The 17222-nt window shown below is 44.8% G+C and overlaps 1 protein-coding gene across 2 annotated transcripts in view; it reads left to right on the forward strand.

Moving 5' to 3' along the window:
- pola1 (polymerase (DNA directed), alpha 1) overlaps positions 1–17222 on the forward strand; it is an 89311-nt gene that overhangs the window by 47970 nt on the left and 24119 nt on the right. For both annotated transcript variants that reach the window (XM_041861857.2, XM_041861858.2), the window contains exons 27-34: positions 5176–5208; positions 5482–5574; positions 5771–5976; positions 6231–6363; positions 6501–6632; positions 6799–6973; positions 9101–9282; positions 12833–12964. In XM_041861857.2, the coding sequence (XP_041717791.2) occupies positions 5176–5208; positions 5482–5574; positions 5771–5976; positions 6231–6363; positions 6501–6632; positions 6799–6973; positions 9101–9282; positions 12833–12964 (1086 nt within the window). The remainder of the gene's footprint in view (positions 1–5175; positions 5209–5481; positions 5575–5770; positions 5977–6230; positions 6364–6500; positions 6633–6798; positions 6974–9100; positions 9283–12832; positions 12965–17222) is intronic.

The following is a 17222-nucleotide window of genomic DNA, read 5'->3' on the forward strand; positions in this document are numbered from 1 at the left end:
CTCCCCTCCTTGTTCGGGCAGGTTTCGGCGTTCGTCGTCACTGGTTTACTAGCTACTGCCGATCCCATTCTCACCACTCCACTTGTCATGTCTTGTCTTGTCAATCACACACACCTGGTGCTCATTCCCCTAATTAGTATGTGTATAAGTGTTCCCTCTGTTCCCCTTGTCTTTGTGAGTGATTGTTTCATTGTGAGAGCGAGTAGCTCGGTTGAGCTGTTATTGCCAAGGTGGAATATTTCCTTTGTGATAGTTTCGTTTTGACGCTGGGTGCGTTTTATTTATGTAAACTGAATAAACTCTGGACTTCGGTGTTTTACCTCCTGCGCCTGACTCCTTCATTCACACCTCGTCACATCCACCTGTTGTAAATTCAATTGATTGAACATGATTTGGAAAGGCACACACCTGTCTATATAAGGTCCCACAGTTGACAGTGCATGTCGGAGCATCCAAGCCATGGGGTTGAAGGAATTTTCCGTAGAGCTCCGAGACAGGATTGTGTCGAGGCACAGATCTGGGGAAGGGTACCAAAACATTTCTGCAGCATTGAAGGTCCCCAAGAACACAGTGGCCTCCATCATTCTTAAATGGAAGAAGTTTGGAACCACCAGGACTCTTCCTAGAGCTGGCCACATGGCCAAACTGAGCAATCGGGGGAGAAGGGCCTTGGTCAGGGAGGTGACCAAGAACCTGATGGTCACTCTGACAGAGCTCCAGAATTCCTCTGTGGAGATGGGAGAACCTTCCAGAAGGACAACCATCTCTGCAGCACTCCACCAATCAGGTCTTTATGGTAGAGTGGCCAGACGGAAGCCACTCCTCAGTAAAAGGCACATGACCGCCCGCTTGGAGTTTGCCAAAAGGCACCTAAAGGACTCAGACCATGAGAAACAAGATTCTCTGGTCTGATGAAACCAAGATTGACCCTTTTGGCCTGAATGCCAAGTGTCATGTCTGGAGGAAACCTGGCACCATCCCCACGGTGAAGCATGGTGGTGGCAGCATCATACTGTGGGGATGTTTTTCAGCTGCAGGTACTAGGAGACTAGTCAGGATCGAGCGAAATATGAACGGAGCAAAGTACAGAGAGATCGTTGATGAAAACCTGCTCCAGAGCGCTCAGGACCTCAGACTGGGGCGAAGGTTCACCTTCCAACAGGACAACGACCCGAAGCACACAGCCAACACAACGCAGGAGTGGCTTCGGGACAAGTCTCTGAATGTCCTTGAGTGGCCCAGCTAGAGCCCGGACTTGAACCCGATCAAACATCTCTGGAGAGAACTGACAATAGCTGTGCAGCGACGCTCCCCATCCAACCTGACAGAGCTTGAGAGGATCTGCAGAGAAGAATGGGAGAAACTCCCCAAATACAGGTGTGCCAAGCTTGTAGCGTCATACCCAAGAAGACGCAAGGCTGTAATCGCTGCCAAAGTTGCTTCAACAAAGTACTGAGTAAAGGGTCTGAATAATTATGTAAATATTTCAGCTTTTTATTTTTTATAAATGTGCAAACATTTCTAAAAAGCTGTTTTTGCTTTGTCATTATGGGGTATTGTGTGTAGATTGAGATTTTAAAATAAATCAATTTTAGAATAAGGCTGTAACGTAACAATGTGGAATAAGTAAAGGGGTCTGAATACTTTGCGAATGCGCCGTATATTTCCACATGAGGTTGGAATAATACTGTGAAATTTTGAAAGTTATGATAATGCTCTGTTAATGTAAAAGCGGATTAAAAAGACAGCCTGAAATTTCTTCTTGTTTTGGTGGGATGGAGTTTTGTTCGCCTGGGGACATCACATAGTTAATAGACAAATAAGAAAAAGTTCCTAAACTCTCTGCCAAGAACAGCTAGTTTTCAGTTTTCTCCTCCCAATTCAGACCACTCCCAGAGTCCTAGCAGAGTTCTTGCTTGAGAAATTGCTCTTTTCTAAGAAGCTATTTTTGTTTCTTTTTTGACCATTTTAATAAAAAACAATCACAGTAAGGTACTTAATTGTTCCCCAAAATTATTTGATATCAATATAAAAACGGCTGCGTTGGATATTTAAAACTATAACATTTTCTCTCAGCTCCATGGAAAATGGGTAGAAATAATAAAATAATTCTCTACACCCCCAAGATGGGGGTCCTCAAATCTGCTCTAAAATTCAGTTGTGCCCATTGTCACGCCCCCTGACATGCCCACCACCTAAGCCCCTTTTTAATACAGAAAAAACCCTGAACAATGTGAATGATTAATAATATGCGGCAGGTAGCTTAGTGGTTAAGAGCGTTGTGCCAGTAACCGACAGGTTGCTGGTTCTAATCCCTGAGCCGACTAGGTGAAAAATCTGTCTGTGCCCTTGAGCAAGGCACTTAACCATAATTGCTCCTGTAAATCGCTCTGGATAAGAGCGTCTGCTAAATGACTTAAATGTAAATTGATTTCCTAATTGGCCTCCTTTTGTTGTGTGTGTGTGTGAGAAGTGCATGATTTTGTTTATTGGCAGTAGGGCTTTGGCGGTCGTGAAATGTTGTCAGCTGGTTAGTGTTATGCAAGTGACTGCCGGTCTCACGGTAATTGACGGTTAATTAACATAAACATGTGTAGCATCTCCAGGCCTCCACTCTGCTTATGCGTGCCTTTGGAACGTCTACATTTTAAAAGTCTAATAAATCCATTCAATATACACCATCACAATAAATCCATTATTTATTTTAGGCAGGTCTAAAGAAACATGATATGAAGAAAATGTATTTCAGAAGAACTGAATGAGTCGACCTGTACTGTATGCTATCTGGCTATGCGCCATGCCAAAGGCTGTCGGCTAGTTCATTTAGCTGACAGGATATGCTTATAAGTCCTGTGCCATTATTTTATATTCTGATTTTATTGTAAGAATAAGATAATAGAAACTGAATAAAATAGAAATAATATTTTTCCTGTTTCTGAGTGAGTTCGCATATGAAGTGGCTAAGTGATCATTAGAAATGGGTCCTATACGCTAGATTTAGTTATTTGGCCAATTTAGTTGTGAATGATACAAATCTTAAAATGTCTTAGAAATCAAAACCTATATGGGTTGCATGATGCGACTATTGACTATTTGGAAAAAGTCTAATGAAAAGCTTGCGCTCTGTTGCTTGACCCAGGCTGTATTCTCTCATGAGGTAATCATATTTTCACTCATCAGACTATTTTCAATTTACTCTCATCTTTACTAATATGTGAAATTTGTTTCAATTTAGAATGGCCCATTATCAAAATGGTAGGAACAGGGGCAGGGGGTAAAAGACGTCATCCGTATGCACTCCAATAGCGAATGGAGGCCGCTTTCCTGCAGTTTAAATCATGCTGGGTAGGCTACTCCGGTTTTAAAGTGGAGCAGCTGAGAAAGAGGCCTAAATAGCAGCTGGGATCCTCCTCTTTTTAGTGGCAACCATCAAAACTCTGCTTGTACACGTGATTGCATATAGAAATGTTTTGGCTTATAAGAACACTTATTTCCCTTCATGCATCAACCACTGTTTGAGGAGCATGCAGCCTCTCGCTGCTCGACAGGTGATATTCCGCCCAAACTCGGAACTTCAACCATGTACCTGCAGCTACCCAGTGCTTAATTTGGGAAACCAAGTGAAGTATTTTTGGGAACATTGATAGTAACATGTTTTCACAACAAAAACATATTTAATTAAACTGTTGACAGCCCCTATCTCTGCGCGTTTGAGAAAGGAATGAAGAGAGGAAGAGATGGAAACTCACTGTGGTGAGATATTCTGTAGCTAAAGGTAATGTCAGCCTGTTCATTATTAAAATATAAAAAATGCCCTATTCCTAGGCTATTCAAAATCAAATACAAATTCACTGTAATTGTAGACTAACTCTGTAAGCCGCCCTACACAATCAATGAACCAACAGCATTGCCTAGGCCTATGCGTTCTCTCCCAGACTCATGCATAGAAAGTTTGGAGCATAGCATAGGGTAACCAGTCCATCCAGTATGCATAATAATACAGTCACACTCAAAGGTGATTATAATGTTTTATTTCAGAGTATAGGCTAGACATATGCAGTATAACGGCACAATCATTATTTGAATTCCGTTTTGTTTTTTTAAGGCTTGAGCTCATATATCTCTCTATATGTCTCCTGAGTGGCGCAGTGGTCTAAGGCACTGCATCGCAGTGCTAACTGTGCCACTAGAGATCCTGGTTCGAATCCAGGCTCTGTCGCAGCCGGCCGCGACCGGGAGACTCATGGGCGGCGCACAATTGGCCCAGCGTCGTCCAGGGTAAGGGAGGGAATGGCCGGCAGGGATGTAGCTCAGTTGATAGAGCATGGCATTTGCAACGCCAGGGTTGTGGGTTTGTTTCCCACGGGGGGCCAGTATAAAAAAAAATGTATTCACTAACTGTAAGTCGCTCTGGATAAGAGCGTCTGCTAAATGACTAAAATGTAAATGTAATATATAGGTATGTGTATGCGTAAGCTCTAATATGCGTATGGATGTTCTACATGCAACGTCTTAAATGCTTTGAATTAATCATCACCTTAGAAAGCGCTGTCCATTAGTGTTGTTTGGCTTTGAAACAACATCCACAACAACCATGTTTTCTACTGAATTTCAACCTATTGTTGAACTTCTTTCTTGAAATGTATCAACACAGTTAGGTAAAAAAATATATATATATTGCGTAATGGTGAGTTTTTAAAATGTTTGTGATATTCAATTTAATTTGCATTGATGTCAGAGTGGTTAGAGCAGGGTTCTTCAATTCCGGTCCTGGAGGGCCGAAACACATCTGTTTTTTATTTCTACCTGGTAGTTAATTGCACTCACCTGGTGTCCCTTAGCCCCTGATTAGAAGGAGAGGATGAAAAACAGAGGTGTCTCGGCCCTCCAGGACCGGAATTGAAGAACCCTGGGTTAGAGGGACAATACAGCACTGAGTACCGGGCCATTAGCGACCTGATGATCGTTAGTGAGTTGGGTACTACCAACGCATGTCCAGAGTGCATACTAGGAGTTTACCGTGACTCCAACGGTCATGTGGAATTTGACAGCGGTCATAACTCATGACTGCCAGTGTGGTGGTAATACGGCCACCGCAACAGCCCTACTTGACAGTTCATTATGCTATTTGAGTGCTTTTGTATTTAATTATGTTCTGTCCTGTGTTTCCCTTAGATCCTGATGCACACCAAAGACATGGTTCAGAAGGTGAGTGCTGTTGTACTCTAAACCTAACTGATCAATGGAATACCGCCACCAGTAGTCACCACATGGCCATGTTGGAAAGAACAATGTAACAATATCCTTACTGATGACCAAGAGCTAGGTGCGCACGAAATGTCACCCTATTTTCTATATAGTGCACTTCTTTTAACCAGGGCCAAGTAGTGCACTAAATAGGGAATAGCGTACCATTTCGAACCCAGTCCTTCTTTAGAACCCAGTCCTCACCTCTGACCCCTGACTTCCTGTGTGTGTCAGATGAACCTGGAAGTGATCTACGGTGACACAGACTCCATCATGATCAACACCAACAGCTCCAGTCTGGAGGAGGTCTACAAACTAGGAAACAAGGTAAGGAAAGGGAGGCGGGAGGGAAGGAGAAATAGAGGGGTCTAGAGCAAGAGACTCCATCGTAATCAAACTCCAAGAGTTAGATTGTCTGGGTGGGTGGGTTGATGGTGAGATAAAGGCATGGAAAGTGGAATAGAGAGAAAACACAAGGCCAGATGGATAAAGAGATATTGATATTGCCTGTGTCTTCCCCCAGGTGAAAGCTGAGGTGAACAAGCTCTACAAGCTCCTGGAGATTGACATCGACGGGGTGTTCAAGTCTCTGCTGCTGCTGAAGAAGAAGAAGTACGCCGCCCTGGTGGTGGAGCCGCAGGGGGACGGCCGCTACAGCACCAAGCAGGAACTCAAGGGGCTGGACATCGTAAGAAGGGACTGGTGTGACCTCGCCAAGGAGTGTGGCAAGTAGGTGGACTCGTCAACTGGAGTACGCTATATACTGTATTTCCACTCATCCCCTTTTTCCTCTTGGATTATGCCAAGAGGTCTCAACCATTTTGGCACAGGAGGTTGTGTGTTTGCTGTAGCTGCAGGGTTGCTGGTTCAGACCTTGCTCTGGCTGCTTCCCCTCAGTCATTGCAATGTTAATCAATGACCTGATTCTTAAAGATGCTAACCTTCCTCCTCCTACCCATCTTCCTCCTCCACCTCTTTCTCAGCTATGTGATTGGTCAGATCCTGTCGGACCAGAACCGTGATGTCATCGTGGAGAACATCCAGCGTCACCTTTTGGAGTTGGGAGAGAAGGTTGCTAACGGAACCATCCCACTCAACCAGTATGAGATACACAAGGTGTGTGTGTGTTTTTTCAACGTTCTTTGTGTTGGTATGTGTGTCTACAGTGTGAGTTTGTATCAATGCCCACTCTCCCCTTGCTCTCTCTCTCTCTCCCTATTTTTCTCTCCCTCGTCTCCCCTCCCGTTTCCCAGGCCCTGACTAAGGACCCCCAGGACTACCCAGACAAGAAGTCTCTTCCTCACGTTCACGTGGCTCTCTGGATCAACTCTCAGAGCGGACGAAGGGTTAAAGCTGGAGACACAGTTTCCTACATCATCTGCCAGGTAGGGATGGGGGAGTGTGTGTGTATGGGACGGCAAGTGTATTATGAGTTTACAGGTGTCTTTTTGGAGAGGGACTGAGTTAGTAGTCAGTGTATCTGTGGATATGGATGAAAGTGTGTCAGTGTCGTATAACAGAAGTGTTTTGACCCTCTCTCCTCTCCCCCAGGATGGCTCTACGTTGGCAGCCAGTCAGAGGGCCTATGCGTTGGAGCAGCTCCAGAAGCAGGCCGGGCTGAGCCTGGACACCCAGTACTACCTTGCCCAGCAGGTGCACCCCGTGGTGGGCAGGATCTGTGAGCCCATCGAAGGCATCGACGGGGTCCTCATCGCTACATGGCTGGGTGGGTCTCAGTTCTCAGCACTGTTTCACTGTTATTAGAGTAGTTATGAATTGTAGATGCTTTCCTGGCCTGGGGCCTGAAGTTTTCACTGGTAAAGTCACATGGTCTGGAAAAAACCCTGGCCTTAGAGATGAGAGCTAATAGATATTTAGTTCTTAACAGAAACCAGTGTCGTTGGTCTTCACATTCTGTCTGTAGATGGCGCTGTGTGTGTTGCTGTGGGGAGGAGGGGGCGTTCTGTGGCCTAGTCCTCAACACTGATTTACTAACACATTATTCACTTAGTCACGGAAGGTGTGTGTTTTTGTGTGTGTGTGTGTCAGTGTTTGGGTTCACCTGGGAATACTAAATGGGTGTTCAGCTGCTCAGCTTCTAATGATATGATTATCTCAGCTGCTTTCACACACACAGTGATTTGATTGTTTTGGCATCCTTACAAAAATATGATATTTCCGGTTTATTTTTATCACACCTCCCTCACTATCTGCGCTCTGTCTGTCCTTCCTCTCTACCTCCTCAGTCTTTGTCTTCCTCTCTAACTTTTCCACTACAGTCTCCACCATTCCATATGTTAAGGTGTCTGTCCCCAGAGTGGGTGAAAATGCGCTTTGGTGATGAAATTTCACTTCCTTATGTTATAAAATACATTTTACCAAGATAAATATGATTATTAATGTTCTGAGTCGTTCAGTAGGGTTTTTCTCTAACAACAGTATATCAAAAAAGTTGGATTTCGTAACCTAATACATCCGATAAGCACCGAGCTCTGTTTACAGCCGTGCAGCTTTCTCGCAGCAACTTTGAGGATTTTACATATTGTGGTGGTCATCTTCAAAGTTATTTCTGCGGTTCGGAAAAAGCTAAATTGGCATGACACAAGCAGAATTAAATGTAAATTAATTGCCCTTATCACTCTATTGAGGCAAAAAAAACGGACTTTCAATATAAATGTGGTCCTCTGTAGCTCAGCTGGTAGAGCACGGCGCTTGTAACGCCAAGGTAGTGGGTTCGATCCCCGGGACCACCCATACACAAAAAAATGTATGCACGCATGACTGTAAGTCGCTTTGGATAAAAGCGTCTGCTAAATGGCATATTATTATTATTATTATAAAATGCAGATGAAATAGCCACTCCACAGTAAAAGGCACATGACAGCCTGCTTGAAGTTTGCCAAAAGGCACCTGAAGGACTCTCAGGCCATGAGAAACAAGATTGACCCTTTTGGCCTGAATGCCAAGTATCATGTCTGGAGGAAACCTGGCACTATCCCTACGGTGAAGCATGGTGGTGGCAGCATCATGCAGTGGGGATGTTTTTCAGCTGCAGGGACTAGGAGACTAGTCAGGATCGAGGGAAAGATGAACGGAGCAAAGTACAGAGAGATCCTTGATGAAAACCTGCTCCAGAGCACTCAGGACATCAGACTGGGGCAAAGGTTCACCTTCCAACAGGACAACGACCCGAAGCACACAGCCAAGACAACGCAGGAGTGGCTTTGGGACAAGTCTCTGAATGTCCATGAGTGGCCCAGCCAGAGCCCGGACTTGAACCCGATCTAACATCTCTGGAGAGACCTGACAATAGCTGTGCAGCGACACTCCCCATCCAACCTGACAGAGCTTGAGAGGATCTGCAGAGAAGGGGAGAAACTCCCCAAATACAGGTGTGCCAAGCGTGTAGCGTCATACCCAAGAACACTCGAGGCTGTAATCACTGCCAAAGGTGCTTCGACAAAGTACTAAGTAAAGGGTCTGAATACTTATGTAAATGTGATATTTCAGTTTTTTATTTCTAATACATTTGCAAAAATTTATTAAAACCTGTTTTTGCTCTGTCGTTATGGGGTATTGTGTAGATTGATGAGGGGGGGGGACAATTTAATCAATTTTAGAATTAGGCTGTAACGTAACAAAATGTGGAAAAAGTCAAGGAGTCTGAATACTTTCCAAATGCACTATATGTCAACTTCACCCTTGTGCATTGCCACTTGACACACATTCACACAAAGTAGTCTTAATTGTTTCTGTCTCAGACTGGTTTTGTGTGTCTGTTCTGTAGCAGTGTGTTTATAACTGGCGCAAATAGTATCTGTGTAGATATTGTGATTGTTTGTGTGTTCCCCAGGTCTGGACCCCAGTCAGTTCCGGGCCCAGCAGCAGGCACAGAGAGAGGAGGAGGGAGATGGGTTCCTAGGAGCTCCGGTCCAACTCACTGATGAGGAGAAATATAAAGACTGTGAACGCTTCACATTCACCTGCCCTCTCTGTAACACTGATAACGTCTACGACAACGTGTTTGAGGGAGCGGTACGTACACGCGCGTGCGCATACACACACACACACACACACACACACACACACACACACACACAAGCATGCAGACACACACATACACACAAGCATGCAGACACACACACACACGTTTGGTACTTCCTGTGTTAAGTATGCTATAGTCTTTCAGTGTTGTACCTCATCTCTTATTTTTAGACAGGACAGACTCATACACAGTCTGTTTTCATTGGCATAGTTTACACTCCTGCACTTAAAGGCTTTCCTAAACCCCTACACATACATACTCTCACTCTTTATCTCTATCTCTCTTTGTGTCTTTCTCTCTGTTTCTCTCTTTCTGTCTTGTGCTTTCTCTCTCTCTCACTCACTCGCTCACTCTCTCAATTCAATTTCAATTTAAGGGCTTTATTGGCATGGGAAACGTATGTTAACATTGCCAAAGCAAGTGAAGTAGATAGTAAACAATGAAATAGTGAAATAAACAATAAATATTAACAGTAAACATTACACTCAGAAGTTCCAAAAGAATAAAGACATTTCAAATGTCATTATGTATATATACAGTGTTGTAACAATGTGCAAATAGTTAAAGTACAAATGGGAAAATAAATAAACATAAATATGGGTTGTATTTACAATGGTGTTTGTTCTTCACTGGTTGCCCTTTTCTTGCAACAGGTCACAAATCTTGCTGCTGTGATGGCACACTGGTTTTTCACCCAGTAGATAAGGGAGTTTATCAAAATTGGGTTTGTTTTCGAATTCTTTGTGGATCTGTGTAATCTGAGGGAAATATGTCTCTCTAATATGGTCATACATTTGGCAGGAGGTTAGGAAGTGCAGCTCAGTTTCCACCTCATTTTGTGGGAAGAGTGCACATAGCCTGTCTTCTCTTGAGAGACAGGTCTGCCTTTCTCAATAGCAAGGCTATGCTCACTGAGTCTGTACATAGTCAAAGCTTTCCTCCCTCACACACCACACTCCTACCCCCCTACTACAGCCATTCCTACAACCGAGGTCACTGGAGAAGTGAGATGTGTTTTCTTATCAGTCAGTAATGAGTTAGACAGACGCAGCTTTCTCTTGTCGCAGAGAAACTCATGAAGCTGACACTTTCCCCTCTGTTTGTCCTCCCATGGTTCTGACATCACACACACTGATAAGATGGTAAGTTAATTAGTGGTGACATGGTCTAACAAATCAGACGGGCCTTGACTTGAGATACAGGGGGAGTGAAGGAAAGAGGCCAGGGAGATTGAAAGGGGGTGGCAAGAGATTGCAAGAGAGGAGAACAGCGTGAGGGAATGGGAAAGACAGACTGGGGAGAGGAAGAGAACATCAAATAGAGCGAGGTAGACTGCTGTTATCAAAACCAGAGAAGAGAAGAAACAGCGAGGGAGGGAAAGGAGGAAAATCAATTGATGTTCTTTAGTCATCTCGTGAGGATGAGAACCCAACTTCAAACTTTTGCTGTGTGGGTACGTCCGGCTGTCCAACTCCCCATCCACCACTGCTGTAAAAGCAGGTAAATGTGAAACCCTGTAGGAATACCACTACTCCTGTGTGGATATGTATGTACAGTAAGGGGAAACATGTATTTGATCCCCTGCTGATTATGTACGTTTCCCCACTGACAAAGACATGATCAGTCTATAATTTTAATGGTAGGTTTAATTGAACAGTGAGAGACAGAATAACAACAACAAAATCCAGAAAAACGCATGTCAAAAATGTTATAAATTGATTTCATTTTAATGAGGGAAATAAGTATTTGACCCCTCTGCAAAACATGACTTAGTACTTGGTGGCAAAACCCTTGTTGGCAATCACAGAGGTCAGACATTTCTTGTAGTTGGCCACCAGGTTTGCACACATCTCAGGAGGGATTTTGTTCTACTCCTCTTTGCAGATCTTCAAGTCATTACGGTTTCGAGGCTGACGTTTGGCAACTCGAACCTTCAGCTCTCTCCACAGATTTTCTATGGGATTAAGGTCTGGAGACTGGCTAGGCCACTCCAGGATCTTAATGTGTTTCTTCTTGAGCCACTCCTTTGTTGCCTTGGCCGTGTGTTTTGGGTCATTGTCATGCTGGAATACCCATCCACGACCCATTTTCAATGCCCTGGCTGAGGGAAGGAGGTTCTCACACAAGATTTGACGGTACATGGCCCTGTCCATCGTCCCTTTGATGCGGTGAAGTTGTCCTGTCACCCCCAAAGCATATTGTTTCCACCTCCATGTTTGACATGAGGATTGTGTTCTTGGGGTCATAGGCAGCATTCCTCCTCCTCCAAACACGGCGAGTTGAGTTGATGCCAAAGAGCTCGATTTTGGTCTCATCTGACCACAACACTTTCACCCAGATCTCCTCTGAATCAGTCAGATGTTCAATGGCAAACTTCAGACGGCCCTGTATATGTGCTTTCTTAAGCAGGGGGATCTTGCGGGCGCTGCAGGATTTCAGTCCTTCACGGCGTAGTGTGTTACCAATTGTTTTCTTGGTGACTATGGTCCCAGCTGCCTTGAGATCATTGACAAGATCCTCCCGTGTAGTTCTGGGCTGATTCCTCACCATGCTCATGATCATTGCAACTCCACGAGGTGAGATCTTGCATGGAGCCCCAGGCCGAGGGAGATTGACAGTTCTTTTGTGTTTCTTCCATTTGCGAATAATCGCACCAACTGTTCTCACCAAGCTGCTTGGCGATGGTCTTGTAGCCCATTCCAGCCTTGTGTAGGTCTACAATCTTGTCCCTGACATCCTTGGAGAGCTCTTTGGTCTTGGCCATGGTGGAGAGTTTGGAATCGGATTGATTGCTTCTGTGGACAGGTGTCTTTTATACAGGTAACAAGCTGAGATTAGGAGCACGCCCTTTAAAAGTGTGCTCCTAATCTCAGCTCGTTACCTATATAAAAGACACCTGGGAGCCAGAAATCTTTCTGATTGAGAGTGGGTCAAATACTTATTTCCCTCATTTAAAATGCAAATCAATTTATAACATTTCTGACATGCGTTTTCTGGATTTTGTTGGTGTTATTCTGTCTCTCACTGTTCAAATAAACCGATCATTAAAATTATAGACTGATCATTTATTTGTCAGTGGGCAAATGTACAAAATCAGCAGGGGATCAAATACTTTTTTCCCTCACTGTACCACTGTGTAGAAATGTGTGTACCAGTGCAGTAAATGCATAGCCCTGTTGAGACACTCCCCAGTCCTGTCACTGACTGATGGATAATTTTTTTTAGGCCTTGGCAGTTAGAAAGTAGTTAGCTACTAGTTGTGGAATTTCCATTGTGTTAGCAGTCCAGTTAGGTGCCTATGAAAGCCTGGTCTGACAGGTGAATGAGGGGGGTGATTGACTGGAGCTTGGGGATCTGCAGGCTGAGGAGATTGGCTGGGGGTCTGCAGGCTGGGGGTCTGTCTGATCTGCCTATATGTGGCGCAGCATGATTCCTACAGTCCAGAGTTCTCCACTGCTAAACCTGGAGAGCAGGCTTTTGTTGGTTGTGTGTGTATGTGTGTACTCTGTGCTGACAAAGTCCCATCCTGTTTGTGTGTAGGGTATGATGGTGGAGGCGGCGATGATGCGTTGCTGCAACCTGTCCTGTGGGGGGCGTCCTCTGGACTATCCCACACACATCAGCAACAAGCTGCTACTGGACATCCGCAAGCACATCAGGAAATACTACAGCGTGAGTACCGACGAGGGTGTGTGTGTGTGAAGGGGTGTGTGTGTGTGTGTGTGTGTGTGTGTGTGTGGTTTATTGCAGGCAGTTTTGTCCTGCTCAGATTTACTGTTACTATTTATTCCTACTCTCTACTGAATGCCAAACACTGGCCTTTCCCTCTGCTACACACACACACACCACTCGCCCACCTGCATTACTGCAAATTGACTTAATTTAGTTTTCTTTCAGGCTTTAATGCTTTCCTTGAATACACTACACTGTACTCACTGTAGTAGTCAGGCTCTGACTGGAGCTTATATTTGGAGGTCTTTAGTTGGAGAAATAGTGTGGAGGATTTTAGAACTGTTCCGGAACTCTTTTAGAACTTTTTGTTTTGTAAAACTTGTATGATTTCTAGAACTAGCACTGATGCTGTCTTCAGGGTTGTGGAATGCAGTGGAAGATTGGAGTGGGGCTGCCTGCTAGTCTTTTAGGTTGAGCATTGTGTGGAGGTAGGGGAGGGGGTGTTACACTCCCACAGTGCTGAGCAGAAATCAATTAGTGGGGCGAATGTGCCTACCACCCCCCACCCCCCAAACACACACACACACACTCTCTCTCAGGGAACGAGCCCCTCACCCCCTTTGTAATGTGTGAAACAGCTGCTGTCACGGAATACTAACACCACACATACTCTGTAGGAACACACGTATATACACACACAGGTGGGGCGATGAAGAGTGGTAATTAAGGATTTATTTCAGACCAAGGGAGAGCTCAAATAGAGCTGTTTGTCTGGCCAGATAGACTGAAAGACATGGCCTGCACCTCTGCGCGTGTGTTCCTTCAGAGACATTACCCCCCTCATTATCAACTGACCTGCTCTGCTAGACTGGCCAAACACCCATCCCTCTCTCTTCTGCCCTCTCTCTCTCCATCTATCTTCCTCTCTCTCCATCTATCTTCCTCTCTCTCCATCTATCTTCCTCTCTCTCCATCTATCTTCCTCTCTCTCCATCTATCTTCCTCTCTCTCCATCTATCTTCCTCTCTCTCCATCTATCTTCCTCTCTCTCCATCTATCTTCCTCTCTCTCCATCTATCTTCCTCTCTCTCTCATCTATCTTCCTCTCTCTCTCTCCATCTATCTTCCTCTCTCTCTCTCTCTCTCTCTCTCATCTATCTTCCTCTCTCTCTCATCTATCTTCCTCTCTCTCTCATCTATCTTCCTCTCTCTCTCTCTCTCATCTATCTTCCTCTCTCTCTCTCTCTCATCTATCTTCCTCTCTCTCTCTCTCTCATCTATCTTCCTCTCTCTCTCTCTCATCTATCTTCCTCTCTCTCTCTCTCTCATCTATCTTCCTCTCTCTCTCTCTCTCTCATCTATCTTCCTCTCTCTCTCTCATCTATCTTCCTCTCTCTCTCTCTCATCTATCTTTCTCTCTCTCTCTCATCTATCTTCCTCTCTCTCTCTCATCTATCTTCCTCTCTCTCTCTCATCTATCTTCCTCTCTCTCTCTCATCTATCTTCCTCTCTCTCTCTCATCTATCTTCCTCTCTCTCTCTCTCTCTCTCATCTATCTTCCTCTCTCTCTCTCTCTCATCTATCTTCCTCTCTCTCTCTCTCTCTCTCATCTATCTTCCTCTCTCTCTCTCTCTCATCTATCTTCCCTCTCTCTCTCTCTCTCTCTCTCATCTATCTTCCTCTCTCTCTCTCTCTCTCTCATCTATCTTCCTCTCTCTCTCTCTCATCTATCTTTCTCTCTCTCTCTCTCATCTATCTTTCTCTCTCTCTCTCTCATCTATCTTCCTCTCTCTCTCTCTCATCTATCTTCCTCTCTCTCTCTCTCATCTATCTTCCTCTCTCTCTCTCTCCCATCTATCTTCCTCTCTCTCTCTCTCTCATCTATCTTCCTCTCTCTCTCTCTCTCTCTCATCTATCTTCTTCTCTCTCTCTCATCTATCTTCCTCTCTCTCTCTCATCTATCTTCCTCTCTCTCTCATCTATCTTCCTCTCTCTCTCATCTATCTTCCTCTCTCTCTCTCATCTATCTTCCTCTCTCTCTCTCATCTATCTTCCTCTCTCTCTCTCATCTATCTTCCTCTCTCTCTCTCTCTCATCTATCTTCCTCTCTCTCTCTCTCTCTCTCTCTCTCTCATCTATCTTCCTCTCTCTCTCTCTCTCTCTCATCTATCTTCCTCTCTCTCTCTCTCTCTCTCATCTATCTTCCTCTCTCTCTCTCTCTCTCTCATCTATCTTCCTCTCTCTCTCTCTCTCTCATCTATCTTCCTCTCTCTCTCTCTCTCTCTCATCTATCTTCCTCTCTCTCTCTCTCTCTCTCTCATCTATCTTCCTCTCATCTATCTTCCTCTCTCTCTCATCTATCTTCCTCTCTCTCTCTCTCTCTCTCTCTCTCGCTCTCATCTATCTTCCTCTCTCTCTCTCTCTCTCTCATCTATCTTCTCTCTCTCTCTCTCTCTCTCTCTCATCTATCTTCCTCTCTCTCTCTCTCTCTCTCATCTATCTTCCTCTCTCTCTCTCATCTATCTTCCTCTCTCTCTCTCTCTCTCATCTATCTTCCTCTCTCTCTCTCTCTCTCCATCCATCTTCCTCTCTCTCTCCATCCATCTTCCTCTCTCTCTCCATCTGTCTTCCGAGTGTCGTTGGTTCGTTTTGTCGATCCGCCCCCCCCCCCTCTTATTTACCCCATTCAAACACCAGTTGCCATGGCGTTTAACAAATTATTGCAATTACGCTCGTCATGTGGGTCACCCCTGGAAACTGGCTGAGGGAGGTAGGGAATAAATAGAGAAGAAGGTGCTAATCCTATTTTGAACAAAAGGTCAAATTGCTGAATGGAGCCGCTTTGATTAAGCGGAGGATGTACAAAGTGGACTTGTTTCAGCTCTATTCAGAGAGTGAGAGGTGAGTGTGTGTGCGTGTTTGTCTGCGTGCGTGTCCCTGCCTGTGTGGTTGCATGCTTTGTCTACAAAAGTGGACTGGTTTCAGGCCTATTCAACTCTAGAGCTGGCAGGATTGATTACTTTTCAAGCTAGAACCTCTCTGTCTCTTCTCTCTCTCTAGTCCTTTTATCCTGAGAACCACCAGTCAAAATAGTGTGTATGTGCGCGTACCTGGTTGATTCCTGTGTGTTGAGTTCCACTGGTCTGAGATCACTGTGTGAAACAGAAACCCTCCACAGAGTCAACTATCTGCTTCATAGTCACAGACCCTGGATGTAGGGAGAAAAGGAGGTAGAGAGTTGGACAGAGGAAGAAAGAAAGGGGAGTGTGTTAGAAAAGAGAACAGAGGAGAGGGTGAAAGGAGAACAGAAAGGAGGAGAGAGGACTAGGGATGGAGAGGCAGGAAGTGTAGGCTAGTTTTTGTGTCTTGTCTCACTGCAGTTTAATCTGTTTAGTTAAATGGTGTGGAAGTCATCTGAAGTCTGGATTCAGTGTGTCAGGTAGCGACTGCTGTAATTATGTCATTATCAGCCCCCCCCATCTCCCTCTCGCTCTCTCTCTGGCTTAATGTTTTTCTCTCTGTTTTTCTCTTGCTCAGTTTCACTCAAAGACCCACATGACTTTATCAGTTAATATGCCCTTTCTCGTGTGTGTGTGTTCGCAAATCTCCAGCCCATGGGAACAGTGCTGTGTGTTTAGGCTTGTGTCCTCAGGAGACTCTGGGATCAGACAGTCAGGCAATAACATCCCTAATGAACACACACACAGCGTCCTGCCAATCTCCTCTAAATGAAAACCAAACACACACATATGTCCCAATTCAATTACAATCTCCCAGAGTTCACAGCGTTACCCACAACCCCCTGGGCCAAAGCCGGTTATCTAAACATTGCCAACTGCCACACATACAGACACGAGGATCATGGGACATTACACCGCTCTGTTGGCTCTGATAATATTCACCCCAATGCTGTGTGTGTGGTTAGAGCCAGGTTAATGAGATTGATAACAGTACAATAGACCCTTCAGTTTCTGTCTACTGTATGATTTTAATTGAGACAGGGAAAAAGAGACCTCCATATTTCCTCCTTTTCCCTGTGGCCTAGTATATCTGGGAGTGTGGCTGACCCTTAGAGCGCTCGACTGGGTCGTTGTGTGTGGTTTGGTATGTGAGGTGGTAGGACAGGTGCAGTATGTAGTAAGGGGTTGGGGATGTCTTGGGAACTGTTATTAGTTGGGTAATACCCCCAACACACACACACACACACACCAAAGCCCCCCCTATGTAATGAAAGGGCAGGCCAGGGAGAGATAGGGTA

Source organism: Coregonus clupeaformis, chromosome 34, assembly GCF_020615455.1.
Source record: "Coregonus clupeaformis isolate EN_2021a chromosome 34, ASM2061545v1, whole genome shotgun sequence".
NCBI classification, from domain to species: Eukaryota; Metazoa; Chordata; class Actinopteri; order Salmoniformes; family Salmonidae; genus Coregonus; species Coregonus clupeaformis.